General features: G+C 37.9%; 2 protein-coding genes across 2 annotated transcripts; one reads left to right on the top strand and one right to left on the bottom strand.

Annotated features, from left to right (window-relative positions):
* Nucleotides 1-68: 68 nt before the first annotated feature.
* Nucleotides 69-9,374, top strand: rbm34 (RNA binding motif protein 34). Its single transcript, XM_026930575.3, has 11 exons — nucleotides 69-329; nucleotides 2,070-2,226; nucleotides 4,728-4,846; nucleotides 4,929-5,142; nucleotides 5,226-5,285; nucleotides 5,366-5,409; nucleotides 5,503-5,586; nucleotides 6,282-6,345; nucleotides 6,441-6,483; nucleotides 7,727-7,845; nucleotides 7,949-9,374. Exons 1-11 carry the CDS (start codon nucleotides 304-306, stop codon nucleotides 8,315-8,317), a joined length of 1,299 nt encoding a protein of 432 aa, XP_026786376.2. The 5' UTR covers nucleotides 69-303; the 3' UTR covers nucleotides 8,318-9,374.
* A 459-nt stretch (nucleotides 9,375-9,833) lies between these two features.
* Nucleotides 9,834-16,727, bottom strand: tomm20b (translocase of outer mitochondrial membrane 20b). Its single transcript, XM_026930576.3, has 5 exons — nucleotides 16,485-16,727; nucleotides 13,726-13,772; nucleotides 13,544-13,625; nucleotides 12,377-12,519; nucleotides 9,834-10,202 (listed from the first exon to the last, which is right to left on the bottom strand). The coding sequence occupies exons 1-5, from the start codon at nucleotides 16,606-16,608 to the stop codon at nucleotides 10,158-10,160; spliced, it is 441 nt and encodes a 146-aa protein (XP_026786377.1). The 5' UTR covers nucleotides 16,609-16,727; the 3' UTR covers nucleotides 9,834-10,157.
* Nucleotides 16,728-16,875: the final 148 nt, after the last annotated feature.

The raw sequence follows: 16,875 nt of genomic DNA, 5'->3' as shown, positions 1-16,875 counted from the left end.
TTATTTTAATACATCTAATCTAAGTACTTAATCAGTACTTAATTGATGGAGTCCCGGAACGTAGGATTTTGACTATTGTTTCTCGAGGGAAAGGAAAACTGATACGCACGTGGAAACGTGTTTTGGTGGAGTGTAGAGAAAAAGTCGTTTGATTTTCAAGTTTTGTGGTGTAACACAAAAGTAAAGGGCGAATAATTTTCTCACTTTATTAACCAGATATGTGTTTATAAATCATATCCGCGCAACTTTATATATTTGTGTGAAAATTGAATAAGTAGCTCTCAAACAACCCGGGAAGAAAGCATGAAGAAGAAGCACGCTGCAAAGAGGTTTGGCACTGATATACTACTACTTTACATACAGACTCTAAGTTTCTTTGATAGTGCAGTTGTGCTCTTTGAAACAGATCTTAAATTGGGCATAATTGTTTATTTATATGTTGACACACTGGATCATTATTTGGCTTCTGTGTTAATATACAGTAAATAGAAAACTACTATGTTCCATCTATTATAATGTGTAAAATCTAAATCTAGTTATCACACAGTTACTTTCTAGGTTCAATTGTCCATAGTGCACTGCATAGGGCACATGTTCTCAACCTTGGTCCTGGAGAACCCCTGTCCAATGTGAACAATGAAATTTGCTTTGGAGCCTAAACTCCAAGATAAACACTGTCAATAACTGTTTAAGGGTCTGTTTCATAATTTATTAAATCTCCCTGTTGAATTCTCTTAAGTATGAAATGACAAGAATTATCGTTTGAAGTCTGTGTGTATCTGAGGGGTGATCAGAACTGATGAAGTGGAAAAATAGTGTTGAATCTCTTGCTGATCTGTCATTTATGCTCTGTTCAATTAATGTAATCAGACCTTGATTATACAAACTTGTAGATATGAAGTGCTGAAAATAGTAAATTATTTTTAAAGATACGAATCTGGATTCCTTTCTGTAAATATGGTGCTTACAAGGAGAACCCCTGTTCAGCACATTTTAGTAGTTTCCCTGCCTGATTCAAGAGGGAGTGGGTGTGTTAAAGCTGGGAAAACACTGAAATATTCAGGACCAGGGTTGAAAACATGTGGCAATGGATATTAAACATACTGATTCATATGAAAAAACAAAATATTCCAAGACACTAAGGTTGTTAAGTGTAAAAGGCCTTTATTAAATTGGGCTAAATCATAAATACATAAAAAAATCTTTAATTTTAATAAATACATAAAAAAAAACACATTTTGGCATAACACAGCTTTCCTCAGGATACACATCCATTGTCCACAAAAGCACTCTTTAACTGTTTGCAATCAGCAGAACATCAACACAGCTGGATAACAAGTGGGAGTGGCTATAACCAACCAACTCACACACAAATGAGACATTGTAAAAATAAGACACAATGATAATTACTACAAGAATGGTAAAAAAAAAATTTCCTCATACGTCATACCCTTAAGTGTATAAATCTAAAAAGTTTCTTGTTGTAAAAGACGTTTTAATCTATTCCCACCTCGTATAGAGCCTGGAATAGATTCAATTCCAGTCACTTTAAGTATACTGATTCATACTTTCTACTTTATCCAGTATACTTGGTTAGCAGGGATCCATGTGGGACTCGGCCCAATAATCTGCTGTGTCTAAATTCCAGCTGCTTAGTCTAGTGTATTGTATGCTTAACATCTTATCGTGATTGACACCTGTATATGAGAGTAACGGCTGGTTGAGATATTAGATAGGAGGGCTAAAATCTAATCTATCAGTAGCTTGACAGTGAAACTGTTTGGGTTGAATAATGCATTGTAACACAAGGTCTCAGTGGTATAATCATTTTAAAAAAACACTAAAGTCCTTTTATGTAATTTGTAGGTTGACTGGAAAATGTCTGCTTAGTCTATCAACTTTTAGTTTCTCATCCAAAGGTATTTTGGGCGTGAAGAAGTCATGATTGAGTAAATACTCCATCACCTCACTGAAAGATGGGGGTGGGCTTAGCCCATTTATACCAGCCACCAAAGGCATGTAAGTTTTTGTGTGGATTTTCTGATTTTTTATTTTTTTTCGTCTCTCAGCGAGGCGGTGGTTGCTGATGCCGCTGAGCAGAAGGATTATGTTGTTGGCCTGGTGTCAGACAGCCTGACTGCAGATCAGACCAAACCAGGGTCTCTGTCCTCGCTATTCTCGGTTGCAGCCACAAAGAACACACTGGTTTTCGTTCCAGCACCAAAAGTAAGTACGCAAGCTTAACATCCATTAGCATGAAATAAAAGCAGAGCAGAGCCATTTGCTATTGAACTTCACATCAACACAGATGTCTTTGGCTAAGAAATGACAAGTTCATAAAGGCTTATGGGAGACTAACAGCAAACCTGTGTGCTTAATGTACTCATAGCAGGTGTCTGTTGCAGAAAAAAGCACAGTGTCAAGCTACACAAGCTGACAAATAGGAGCAGTACGCTGAGTAGGAGTGAGTGGCTGAGAGAGAGAGAAAGAGAGTGTACTGGGCAAAAGTCTTAGGAACATGCAAAGAAATGCTGTAGAGCAAAAATGCCTTCAAAAATAATGAAATTAAATGTTTCTACATTAAAAGAAATACTATGAAGAGCAGTAAACAGTAATAAATGAAACAAAGACAGTATTTGGTGTAACGACCCTTTGCTTTAAAAAAAAAAATTAATAGTGTCAGATACAATTAGTGCGGTTTTATAAGGAAATGAGCTGTAAGTGTTACTGAGAATCTTGCAGAAGCAGCCACAGTTCTTCTGGAGACTTTGACTGTCACACTTGCTTCTTATTTTTGCAGCAAAACCGAGCAGCCTTCATTATGTTTTTTGTCTGAAAAGTGTCTCTCATGTAATATGCTGCTTTCTTTACTGATATACAAACATTTTCCAGTAACATTTAATTTTGTGCTGGAAAATGGTTTCGTGCTGAATCGATAATGCAGAAATCATAAAATAAAAATCTATAACAAAGTTTGTACTAAAATAATAATTACAATAGATGTATATATACATACACACACTCAAATAGGTTACTGGGCAGTTAACAAAGTACTCAATGTACTTTAGGAAAAAAAAAATCTGTTTTACGTAATAGCTCACTGCAGAAACTGACTCAAATGCCGTTCATACTGTTGTCTCAGGGTGGCATCTGTAATAAAATGTCTCCTCTAGAATAACACTCTTCAATTCCAGCCCCTACACCTATCGTTAATTTATGTTCAAAAACTATATTCATTATTGTGGCAGGTGCCAATACAAAACAAGGCTTTCTACCAGCTGTAGTTGTCGTTATAATGGCCAGTTTAATCAGCATGAGGAGTCTGTGAGACGTGCTTAATACAGACAAGTGAAAAACCCTTCAGAAATGCCTTCATTATTTAATCGCTGATTAATTCTATGCCTTCTGTTCAGTCGGGTAAAGTTCCTTATTTTTATACCGGGTAAATGAAACACTTTAAAACTTCTGTACAGATGTTCACTGTCATCTGTACGGAGTGTGTAAGCGCTTTTCTCTGTTTTGATGATGTGGTGGCGCAGGAGCATCGCAGACCATTTAACAGCTGGCGTCTGATTGCACAGTGAATCGATTAGGCTTATGGCATTTAGTTATCTACACCAAATCGTGAGAAAAGCACACTTAGCTACCAAGGTTTTAGACATCTTTAAGCAGTGTTTGTTAAACCAACTCTTTACTCAACATGATCTTTCCTAGCGAATCCTAGCCGAGGTAATGTTAGAAAGAAAATAAAAACATTTCCACATCATTTTGATGAAATACGTTTACGGTTTCTTAAAGTTTCAAAGTCTGAAAAACTCAATTGTAGCCAAAACCTTGTCATTTTTTTCTTTGTTGTCATTTTTGGCTGTTTGTCAAACTTTAGTGATGGCAACATCAGACATTTTCCTAGTCACATGCATTTATATTAATGTGTATAATATAATATAATAATTTATATTGTGTATGCTGTGACCGGTATAGTCATGTAGTCGTGATGGGTCGCTATTACAGGTGGACAAAAATATCACATCACGATACACGATATGCATATTATTATATAATTTAGCTAACAAACAGCCAGGAGAACAGTGGTGCTGCATTAATCATGTAACAATTAAGAACTGAGTTTGGTGATACTTTATTTAATACCTACAAAAACTACATTCAAACACAGAACAGGGGAAAAAATAAAAGAAATCTCTTTAAAAAAAAAAAAAAAAAAAAAAAAATTTTAAAGAAACATTTTTCTGTAACATTTAATTTTGTGCTGGAAAACTAATTTTTGGAATCTTAAATGGTTTCGTACTGACTCGATAATGTAGAAATCATAAAATAAAAATTTATAACAAAGTTTGTACTAAAAAAACTTGGGTGCCTAAGACTTTTGCACAGTATTGTGTATGTGTGTGTGTGTGTAATATATATAAGTGTGTAATATTTAGTTAGTAATTAATAAAAACAAAAAGAATTATAAAAAGCAATCACAGTACCAATGATATCTGAGAAAAGCGTATCGTGATAAATTATATCACAATATCGATATTACATCGTCAAATGCCCAGCCCTAGTAGTTATACAGTATATTATTCGTTGCCTCAGACCACAGCAAAGTGTAAATGTAGTAATGTGGACCACCACTGAAAATGATTCTCACACTTCTGCATTAACTTCTCTGTCTTTCTGATATGTCTTGTAGTAATGATAATTTATCTTTCGTATCTATGCAGCCAGAAGCAAAGGCCAGCCCTATAAAGCAGGAAGCAGGTTGTGTGCCAGGCGGCAACAAAGCAGTGAAACAGAAGAAGGCAAAACAAAAATCAGCAGCTGAAAAGAAGCTGGAGGACAGGTTCATAATGTTACTGTTGTTAATATTGTTTTAGGAATACAGTTTGACCGGCTTTAAATGAATCATCTGCATCAAATTCCAGGGAAGAAGCCTTAAAAAATGCAGATGATGCCGAAGAGGAAAAACGTCCAAAGAAAGTCAAGCGCAAAGCTCCAGAAGCAGATGACGATGGAGAAACGCTGGAAGAGGCGCAAGCAGTGAAACGGCGTAAAGTTGCCTGGAACAAGGCTGAAGAGAGAATTAAACTGAAAAGAACTGTATTTGTTGGCAACCTTCCTGTTAACTGCTCAAAGAAGGTGACCGAATGTGTGTGCATGAATGGTTTACAAGTTAAACATCTCAAATCATTGTCTTTTTCTAGTAACCTCTGTTTTTGCAGGATTTGAAAAAGATCTTCAAGGATCTGGGAGCCATCGAGTCGGTGCGATTCCGCTCAGTTGTAAGTTTTCTATCACTTTCTTCTAAAAGCCAGATGATGATTTTGTCATGTAGTAGATTTCTGATTGTGGTTTCTTCCAGCTTCGGGAAGATCCAACGATGTCACGCAGACTCGCCACTATCCGGTATGCATTGTAATGTGCACACACACACACACACACACACAGTTTGATTTGTTTGCATTTTCAGTCTAATGACCTTCATGTGTTTGTTTCTAGACGCCAAGTCGACCCCAAAAAAACAAGCATCAATGCCTATGTGGTGTTCAAGGACGAGGACGGGGCAGCGAACGCTCTACAAAGGTCATACAGTCTGGAATTCATAAGCAGATCTTTGCAGATATGTACAGTATATATCATACCACAGCACTGCTGAATTCTCAGTTCTGATTGGTCAGAAGGTGTTCTGACCAACACTGTAATACATTAACCGCTAACTAATTAACAAGAACTTGTACAGCAGGCACTTCACATAATCTGAATCTAATAATCTGAATAAAATGTCTTTTTAATTTAACAAAGAAAAACAAAGAATTTTATTTATTGTTTTATTTCTTCCAGTGTCAGTAAGTTTTCCACTACAGGAAAGTCTTCAGGACAGAGGAGGTTGCGCTTTGTAGTTGATAACATGACAAACTGCGTGTTTTTTTGTTTGTTTGTTTAGTTTTTGTCTTATTAACTTCAAGTTAAAAGAGAAAGACAAGTGAGAGAATTGTTTACAGCTGCTATAATATTTCCACAATTTGAAATGTAACTGTAAACGGATAAAAAGTACAATGTGTCATTCTTTATTTGTTAAAAAACTGTTAGCACTGGCAAACTGCTGTGGTATAAGAGGAATAAAACATCTCAAGGCATCCCACCGCCCCGTCATAGATTTTATGACGTCATATTTTTTAATAACAGCGCGCTCTGAAATGTTTTATTTACATCTTTGCGGATATGTTAAATGTGTCAGATCAGATATAAAAGTGTGACTCACAGGAAATGTGTTGTAGGAATGGAATGGAGATCCAGAAAGACCTTTACATCAGAGTGGATCAAGTTTCCCAGCACGGTTCAGTGAGTATCGTAGAAAGCTACTGTTGCTGTCATATAAAGTGTACCAATTGTCACTTGTCACAGTGTTGTTTTTTTTTCTATCTCTTGTCCTCTAGCATGACCATAAGAGGTCTATCTTTGTGGGCAACCTTCCATATGGTTAGTTTCTTCTCCCAGACACACACATACACACATCATTTTTGTTGTCTTTGTGCATTTCTGTGCATATACATGGTCTCTCGCTGGGAGATAGGAAAAATATCACAGCTAAAATGTTTGCGAAATACTTCCATGATGATTTTGCGTGAATAATTAAAACTTGGGTTACAGAGAGGAATAACACTAGAAAATTTGCACAATTGTATTTCACTGTATTTATTCAATAAACTCCGCCTCTCTTGTAGTTTTATTGGTTGGTGCACTTAACCAATCACAGTTAGTTATGACCTCAGGTTTGCTCTGATGAGCAATAACGATTTTTATGCCTTCGCTGCTAGATGGTGGAGGCGTTATGTTTTCGGGTTGTTCATGCGTCCATCCAAGAGTCTCGTTAGTGTGATATCTAAAGAACGAGTGGTTAAATGTTTGTAGGATGTATGTGGAATGATCATTATAACCAGCAGATGAACAGCATTTTGGAATTGATTCAGACAGGTTCAAGGTCATAGCAAGGTCAAATGTCTGAAATAATTTTTTCTTCAATAGCTTCTTTCCTGTTTGAAGTATAGTTTATATGGGTATTTTAGGCATACAAATTAATAACAAGAAGGATTAGTTGTTGTCAGTGTCAAGTTCTACTTGTTTATGAATAATATTGATGGAATTATTCTTCAATATCTTTCCTTCTAAGATAATATCATTTGCATCTCGATATATGATAAGATCGGACGTATAAAACATACATTTTGTCTCCAGTGATTTAGAATGATAAAATGTAATGTCATATATGTCAAAAATATGTCATATTTTAGTCTTTTGGTCACATCTGCCACGCCTCCTTCAGTGGGGACTGACAGGCACTGAGGCCACGCCTCCTTCAGCGGAGATTGACAGGCACTGAGGCCACGCCTCTTTCAGTGGGTCTGACAGGCACTGAGGCCGTGCCTTCTTCAGTGGAGATTGACAGGCACAGGGGCCACGCCTCCTTCAGGGGGACAGAAAAGCAATTGGGATGGAGAGAGCAAAGAAGGAATACAAAATCACTCGTTTTCATATTTCATCTTAAAACTGACAGGCTGTGGGTTTGGTATCAGACTTTAGTAATGCAGAGACCTCTGTTTCACCATTAGCTCCCAACCTTTACTCAGTACACATTGTTTTGAATCAGTGCAGCTGTGTCAGAAATATTCACTCAGGTATTCAAACTTATCTTTACACACACTTTCCTCATTGCTCCTCACAGATATAACGGAACTGCCTTTGCGCCAGCACTTTGAGGAGTGTGGTAAAGTAGAGGCTGTGCGATTGGTGAGGGACCGAAATACCGGGGTGGGAAAAGGCTTCGGTTATGTTCTGTTTGAGGTGAGTGCATCATGTTAAAGGTGTAATCCCCTACACGTCATTCTCTAACTTCAGAAACAAGGCTACACGCAGAGTGAATGCATTGTGCATCGTCTCCTTTCAGAGCACAGATGCCATAATGTTAGCGCTGAAGCTGAACGGCTCCCAGCTGCTCGACCGGAAGATCAGGGTGAAACGCTCGGTGAAGAAGGAGAAGGTGAAAAAGGAGAACGAAAAGAGGGGAAGAGGAGCTAAAGGGCAGCGTGGGCGGGATGCAGCGAGGAAGAAAGGACCACAGCCAGCAAACTTTAAAGGACCCAAGCGTGCTGAAAGCCACAAACCCACAGGAAAGCCCTTCAAGAAAAATCCTGGGATGGCCAACAAAACATCAACGTCCTTCAGAGGAAATATGACGGATCCCATTTCCAAAAAGGGCAAAGGACTGAAAAAGAAATTCAAACCTAAGAAAAAGTGTAAACCTGTTCACATTTAATTATTTTCTTAATGTTTTTACATTGTGATCAGAGTTGGACTGAAAAGTAATTGCAGAGACATCAGCTTCATCCATCTTTTATTTGTTTTTAAAAAAAAAAAAAAAGAGAGACTCCATTATATTAATGACCTCATTAAGAGTAAACACACACACCTTCAGATGTACCGTCGTGTCGGACAAATAATACGTAATAAAGCCTACAGTGTGGAAAGAAAAATAGATGAATAAAATTTTGTAGAGTTTTGCTTTATAGAAATGGGTCTGTACTCCAAAGCTGAATTCATTCACTGTAGATTTCTAGTGATTCGCTACAAATAGAGTTAAGTTAAATAGTGTTGAGCTCAGCACTAAGATCCTGGCAAATGAATTGAGCTTTGTGGTTCAGTCTAGGGGAGTGCTGTACTTTTTTTTTTCCATCCACACCCACCCCCACAGAAATTTGACTCAGAAGTGGGAAGTCTGAACTCAGAATTTCATCAATTTCTTCGAGCTGGGAAAAACCATGGACACCTTGATGAAAGAGTGTGTTTTGTTAGCACCAAGTCAGCCAACATTAGTGAGTTTATGATGTATTTACTTTCTCAAAACAGCGACCTGTAGGGTCAGTGTTATAGATTTAACCAACTAATGTGTCTTATGTTGATTGATCTAAAGTAAATACTATTGTTAACCCATTTAAAGTAGCAAAGTGTCGTTTTATTTCTCGAGGACAGTGTGAGCAGCCATGCTGACATGCCATCATATGCTGAACTCAAGGTTGAGGAGAAATTTCCGAGTAGGAATTCCAAGTTGAGGAATTCCAAGTTGTCCCAGTCGGAGATTGGAAATTTTGATTTAGATGTTTTAGTTGAACGCAGCTTATGACCAATCCTGCCCACCCTCACAGAAGGTTTGACCAAGCCCAGACTGTTTGTACTTAGTAATTAACTTTGCTGCATCAATTTCCCTAAAATATAAAGAAATAAGTCATTTAAACCACAAGGACTCTGACCAGGATAAAGAAGATACTGAAGACGAATGATAAATATGAAATTGATGGTAAACATTGTATGAGCACCACATCCATTTTGCGCTCATGTTAAAGAACATGGCCTTACTAGTTGAGGTTGAGGTTTAGGCCAACTCCCATGAGACTTAAAAACCTCATGCAAATTTTTACTTGGTTCCTCTGCTATCCCGGTCCAGATACACACCTCTAGTTCAGTCCACTGCTTGCTTGCTTTCTTTTTTTTTTACACAATTCTTGATGACAAAATAAGACTAGAGGTCTGACCTTTGCTAACTCTACTGACTGCACGTTTGTGTTTTTTCCTACACATACTTCTCATCAGTTAACTATGAAAAGCCTTCATAAGCAGAGTCAGTGTTTTAGCATAAATGTGCAGTGCACGGGGATTACAGGATTGAGTCGGGTCACGTAAACCTTTTGTCCATGACACAGGAACTGTTATGAATGTGCTTTGCATATTTGCTGACTTGGATTTTTTTCTGTGATAAAGAAATCAGAAGATCATGCTTCGTTCTCATCCGTTTATACAACATTCAAAAACAGTAACTGCTGTGTGTGGACAGCACAAACCTCTAAATCACTTTTTCCAATAAAATACAGTTAAATGTTGCCAAAACACTGAAAGACACTTCTAACATCTGATGATATCATTTACAGGCTCATGTTGCCTTTGAGGAAAATCTTTTCATATTTTCTATGGGGGGAGGGGGGTTTGTTTGATGGCTGTTTTGCACAATGGATAGGAAGAAAGAGTAATTTAAACATGGAGGAGTGAAACTGCTGAGAGAAGGTTGCACTGAGGGAGGGTCATGTGTTTAAAAGGGCCTCGTCTTATTCAATGTCGTCGTCGCTCAAGCTCTGTGCACTGACGATGCGCTGCAAAACAGAAAAGGACCATTTATTACATTAACAATGTAATGCTTACTTTTATATGTAAATGGTGCTTAGGACCAAACAATTTCAAGTTCAAATCCCAGAATCTCTGAGTAAGTCTCTTAACCCTAAACAGCTCAGCAGATTGAGCTGGGTTCTGCTTCAGGTGAATAAAAGCGTCAGCCAAATGAATTAAAGTAAAAGCGTTCTGTCTACTAGAACATCGGCTAGCTTTCAGTACAAACAGGACACCAGGGCCTCATTTATAAACGTTATGTTTAAAGTGACAGAAATCAGGATTTACTAATACTGAGCCTGATAACACTTTTCAGTTTGTGTACATGCTTATGAAATTAACATACAATAATCTACACTCCACTTTTGCTCTAATAGAGGACTACGAGTCATGAGCTTAATGATTTAATTAATGAATGAATATAAGATTATGAAAATGTTACAGAAAACCAAAGAGTAAATACACATTAAGATGTGTCAAAACAAGAGCAATGCATAAAGGAACAAAAAGGTTTAAGTTGAAAATTAAATTCACGATAACTAAACAGGTCAAAGCAAAAAAATATATATATTACTGCAAGCTATCCAACATGTGTGTTAGTTCAACACTTAACTGAGAGTTCTGTGTTTCTTCAATAAACAGTTCGCAACCTCCAAGACACTAACTAAAGCTTCTCGTGAGAAATCGGAGTGTGTGAGACTATATTGTAAACTCCACCTCACTAATAATAATCAGTAATCCCTGCTGGAGGTGTTGTGTTAGCTAAACATAGCCAGAAATCTGGGAATAATAAAGAGGAGCTGTTGTATTTGAGATTAACACAGGCAGCATGAGTACCAAGGTCCATAAGATTATTTCCCCCCGATGAAGTCCTTTAGGACCATTTTATGGGAAAACAAAGCGTCATAGCTAATTATTTAAGCAGCTATTAAGTAAGAATTAAAACATGACATGCCGCTGTTATAGGAAAATAACCAAAACAAGGTGGTCTGACATGAAGTGGAATTACTTTTACCACCACAAAGTGGGTTATTTTCCAATATACAACAGTTAGTCCCAGTCCACTAATCTGATTGGTCGAGTGATGTTCCACCACACTGGGACGTTTCACTGTTTGGGTGCGTCTCAATCAGCTCCCTAGGTGGGGAATCAGTATATCGAGTACTCGAGTTCAGGCACTGGTAAGGACCCTGGCTCACTACACATTGGGACACTGATGACTCGATTGCCGGCGACATGACTACGTACTCGCGTTGTAAAACGTCACCACTGGCATTTATCAAAAACAGGCAGGATTGATATCTTTCTCACATTATATGTCATATATATTTTTAGCTTAATTACATGCGTTTCTGTCATGGTACCTCAAGCAGGAGGTGGGCTAGTCAGTGGATTTTTTTTCTAAAATCATTAAACACTTAAGTCAACCAAACCAGACTCAAACAAACAGTATCTAGAATGTTAAATAATGTTAAAGATCACTAACGTAAGTAATCATTTGAGAGCTACAACTACAATAACAAGCTACTTACATTTGTAGACAAAGCTGGCTGAGATTTCATCCGCCATTTTTTTTCTAGCTGAGAGGCTTCAGAAAATATGACATTGTTTCTGGTAAGGAAACAGTGAGCATTGATGATCCCTGGTTTATGCGGTGCATTGTGGGATTTTTTTTTTTTTTTTTTATAAATGGAGCGATGGCCAACTCCCTGATCAGTGCCCTGATTACTGAGCTACTGAGCTAGGGAGCTGACCGAGACGCACCCTTTGTCTCACTCCGCTCGTCTGTGTAACATTGTTTATTTATTAAAGAACGACATGATTTATTTCCTGTTATCATTTACATTACAGAAACTATAAACAGTTGTTCCCCTAATCCATTTGTGTTAGTTGTTGCTATAGAAACAATAACATTAAATGTGCACAACGAGAAACCCGTATAAGGATGTGTGCGCATGATTAAGATGTTGTGAGATTAATAAATGCGCTATATGGAGGATTCAGGACCATTTTTCTGTCATATGAACTACAACTCTTTGATGGTTATTTCCTAAAAGAGCCTCTATGTCCACATTTTGGATTGTTCTACACGTCTTAATGAATGAGGCCCAGGTTCAGAGGCAGAACGTGGCTCACGGGAAGAGATGAGCAGGTTTCTCACCTGGCTGATGGTGGGCAGTTTGGTGAGGAGCATCTGGAAGACGGGTGGAGGCAGAGTCTGCTGCAACACCTGGAGGAGCTGCTGAGGCTGACCACACACTGCTATGGCATTGGTCAGGTGGTCCACTCCTTTCTCATAGTCTCCTAGAAAACACGAGCAATACGAAAACAATATATATGGATAGCTGACTTTAAATGTATGGTTTGTGCTCTCTGAGTGCAAATTACCATTTTATCTAATGATCTTAACCTTCATAGCACCACTACAAGAAAATGTTTGTTTTCGATAAGCTGGCAGATGTACAGAACTCATTGTATCGGGACATCTCTAACCTACATCCGACAAAAACTTCATCACGGCTCTAAGTAAGTGTGTTATACTGTAACCATGACAACGAGCATACGTCCATGCCTCAGTCTGGCCTTGACTGGTGCAGCACTGAACGTCCTTCATAAGAAACCTGAATTACATCAGTTTCGATTTACCTGAGCAACAAACTAGGGATGAAGACATTCATCCATTAACATTATGCTCTCTCTCTGTCCAAAAAAAACCCTATTTATTTCACTATTGAATTTGAACAGCACCAAAAAAAAAAAAAATTTTTACTTAATTTTTATGAACTCTCTGCTTAGCCTGTGCTCTCCTCAAGCAACAGTATTAATTATAATGTTAAAAAATAAGTCATTTTTTTGTCATATGCACAGTATACCAGAGACAGTTGTACATTCAAATGCTTGCAGTGAGGCTCTGTAATCTCGCTAAGGCACAGATACAACAGAAAAGATGAAAAATTCTTCTTTAAGAGAAGTGACTAGATAATAATTTCAATAAATACAATTCAAATAGAACACAATATTGGAATACGGTTGGCATAATCTTTGGTAGTTTTTGGCAGATATCTGCAATATCTTAATTATCCATCTAGCTATTCTAATTACACAGAATACAATTATTATATGGGCTACAGCGTGTGAAAATGGTTTCAACAAAAGCAACACGAGCATAAACCTTATTGCCTCTGAGGTGTGATCATTGTAAAAAAATAAAGCAACCTCGTAGCATCTCAGTATCAGAAACTAAAGTCAGCTTTGTTTTGGGGTGTTCGTTGCTGTGTTCCACGTGTTATAAGAGCCTAACACACTCCTGAGACTGAGAGAATCTTACCCTGCGCCAACAGCTCTTCTCCCAGCTGAATCTCTTCCAAGAAGAACTTCTGAACAGCTTCGGCATCCTTCAAATCCGGTAGCTGCACGTAAACACACAAACAAGTTACTCATTATAGTGTGTTTAAAAAGACAAGTCTTGGACTGATGCGACTTTCAGGAGCTGAAGATATTTGTCCTTACCCGTGACAGTCCTGCTTTCTCCTGTGCTGCTTTCTGCTTCCTCCTTCCTGCAAGTCACAATTTCTGTTAACTCTCCTTCAACTTAACACTCCTTCACAATGGACTGAGATTTCAAAAAAGCACCATTTTGACACACACACACACACACACGTTATCTTGAAAGGATTTTGTTCAAGACAGTTTTAGTGTGTCAAAATAGAGTGGTACATCAGGACTGATATCAAAAAATAAATAAATAAAAAATACGAATGTACACAGTATCAATTTGAGCTATTACAAATTAAAGTCTCCATAAACAGTTTACTGGATACTGTTTCTAGAGCAAACGTTATAACAAAACATTTCTATCACATTCAGAAAGGGAAATACAAACATTTAAACTTCGTTTAGATGATTATCACTGTAATATCTAAAATACACTGTTAAATCATTTTGTTGTAATGATGGAATATGTAAAAACCTACCACACTAAAAATTTTGCTTAAAAGAAATTTCTTTGCTTTTCCACTTTGTCTGAAGGTTATGCAAACTTTTGCACTCAACTCATCTTATGAGTGTGAAACAGGTTTAACCCTGCTCTCTCAATCTTATTTTTGTTTGCACCAGCTTGTGATATTTTCTAACAAATTTAATTTGTTCTATTTGCCAAAATTTAAATATGGAATGGGTTCCTAATGACTTGGTCCGGCGTGAGAACGAGATGATTAAGTCACACTCATGTCGGCCAAGACAACCAGAGATCATTTGTTTGAGGCCACTGCTAAGTAACGCAAGGCAGAGGGTGTATTTCACAGGCTAGCAACTCGACCAGAGCTGCACAGAACAATAAATAAATAAATTATTTTAAAAATAATAAATAATATCTGAACAAATAACATAATACCAATCATAAACATAAAGCAAACATAATACCATGCACATAATAATATAATAACCCAATCCATTAATAACCTAATACTGTATACTGTAGGATAATACATTTTTTGGTAAACAACAACAATTTACAGGCATCATCACTGGTTAAGGCTCTGGGTTACTGATCGGAAAGTTGGAGCCACTGTTGGGCCCTTGAGCAAGGCCCTTCACCCTCTCTGTTGTATCATGCTGTATCATGGCTGACCCTGCGCTCTGACCTCAGCTTCCTAAGAAGCTGGGATATGTGAAGAAAAGAATTTCACTGTGCTGTAATGTATATGTGACAAAATAAAGGCTGCTGCTTCTTCTTTTTCTTCTTCTAAACTCAACATCAAAAAGCGACAAGGTTTTTTTTTTTTTTTTGTGGTATATAGATTAATTTAAAAAAAATAATAAAATAAGAAAAGGCAGAGAGATGAACATGAGCTGATGCTGGTATATATAACCGCCATAAGACAAATTTAAACCATTACGATTTTGTATTTCATTCATTCCTTCTTTTTTCTCTCACTCCATTGTGATCGGTCTTATTAAGCTGTTCCACACTTCTCTCCATATCATGAGCACACACTGTTTTTATTAAAACAATTTCAGTTCCTTGGATAAGTCTTTAACTCTACACTATTCAGTATTACTCAGTAGATTACTCTAGTTAAACTGATGAGAAGGACAATTACCTGAACGTGGAGAAGGAGGGGGGGGGGGGGGGACACCTGATGCTCAACAGCTGGAATTGTCACAAGGAATAACAATGAAATGTGGAGTAATGAGCATGCGCATGACACGTGAATGCTGCCTTCACGTGCTATCGGTGTTGTCGTGAAAACGAGTTTTCCACCAGGAAGCTGCACATGAATGTTCCCTTAAGTCGTAATTACGACTGGAGAACTCGGAGATAACTGAGCTTTCTGAGATGGGGGGAATCCTAAACTGTCAATATGGCTGAGGAGAGTACAGTTTCTGTATCGAATAACATGTTTTGTTCATATTTGTCTAAATACAGCTAATTGTACTACATCAGCAACCAGTCTATACATGTTGTACATTTTTACACCAAAACTGTATTTGACCAAAATTCCCTCATCATCAGCAAGCTAGCTAACTGAGTAATGTGTTATGGTGTCAAAATAAAAGTATAAGAAAAAAGAAATATGTATGAATGAACCTGGCGTCGTCCATGTTTCATTACCATAGCACAGGAAGGCAGCAGAACAGCCCTGAAAACACTGTGTATTGTACATTAATGTCGGATTTCCACTTGATTCAACTATTACTAAGCCATTAAGAGTCACTACAGGGATTAAAACAGCGAGTGTTTGAGCTGAGAATCACTGACCTGGCAAAAATAACACAAACAACACTGTGAACAACACTGTACACACTCTGGCTGAATCCCAAATGGCTCCACATTTAACACCTAGTGCACTACAGAGGATGTAGAAGCTATTGTTACCTTTCCTAACTAGTGAGGGAGCCATTTGGGATTTACATTTATTCCTTTAGCAGACGCTTTTATCCAAAGCGACTTACAAATGAGGAAACACAAGCCAAATTTAGCCTATAAGCCTATAACCTAGCTTGTTACTAGCTGCTAGCTCATTTGTAGTGTTTACCCGCATTTTTTTCCCACCGCCTTTAACATGAACCATACAGTTTGAATGACAGGGCCACGCGCGAGGCCGCTTCACGATAAAAATCGTCTCACAAGAAAAGAGTGACTGCATCCCCAACCTGCCTGCTACATCGGCGCACTACATAGTGTGTAAAAGAACGGCTTCCGTCAACTATCTAGTGACCTACATGTCTAAAACAGGGGTCTTTGGAGCTCAGCCTACAGCACTCACGTTCTCTCAGCTTGCTCTTGAAGTTTGGGTCGCTCCTTCGCTTCCTGTCGAAATAGATACAGTAACCGACGAAAAGCGCCGCGCCGACACCAGCCGCTATCGCACTCGTTCTGCCGCCCATCATGTCTTCAAACAATGTACAACTAAATACGTCTAATTAAAACAGAGCTTATCTTGACGGCAGAAGGTTGCTATGCGATTTTGTACATGACCCTCGGCTAGACGAGGAGAGGAAGGACCCCGGCCAGCAGGCGCGCCTATGGCGTCACAGCCAAGCTGTCCGTAATAGTGCCTGTTCATAAAAAATATATATACAGCGAAAAAATATATAAAGCGAAAAAATATAACAAGCGATAGATTCAGAAAGATTCAAGAACTTTATTGTCATATG

This window comes from Pangasianodon hypophthalmus, chromosome 11 (genome assembly GCF_027358585.1).
Source record: "Pangasianodon hypophthalmus isolate fPanHyp1 chromosome 11, fPanHyp1.pri, whole genome shotgun sequence".
Taxonomy (NCBI): Eukaryota; Metazoa; Chordata; class Actinopteri; order Siluriformes; family Pangasiidae; genus Pangasianodon; species Pangasianodon hypophthalmus.
The sequence above is the reverse complement of the archived record's forward strand: the minus strand, read 5'-3'. Positions and strand labels throughout refer to the sequence as shown.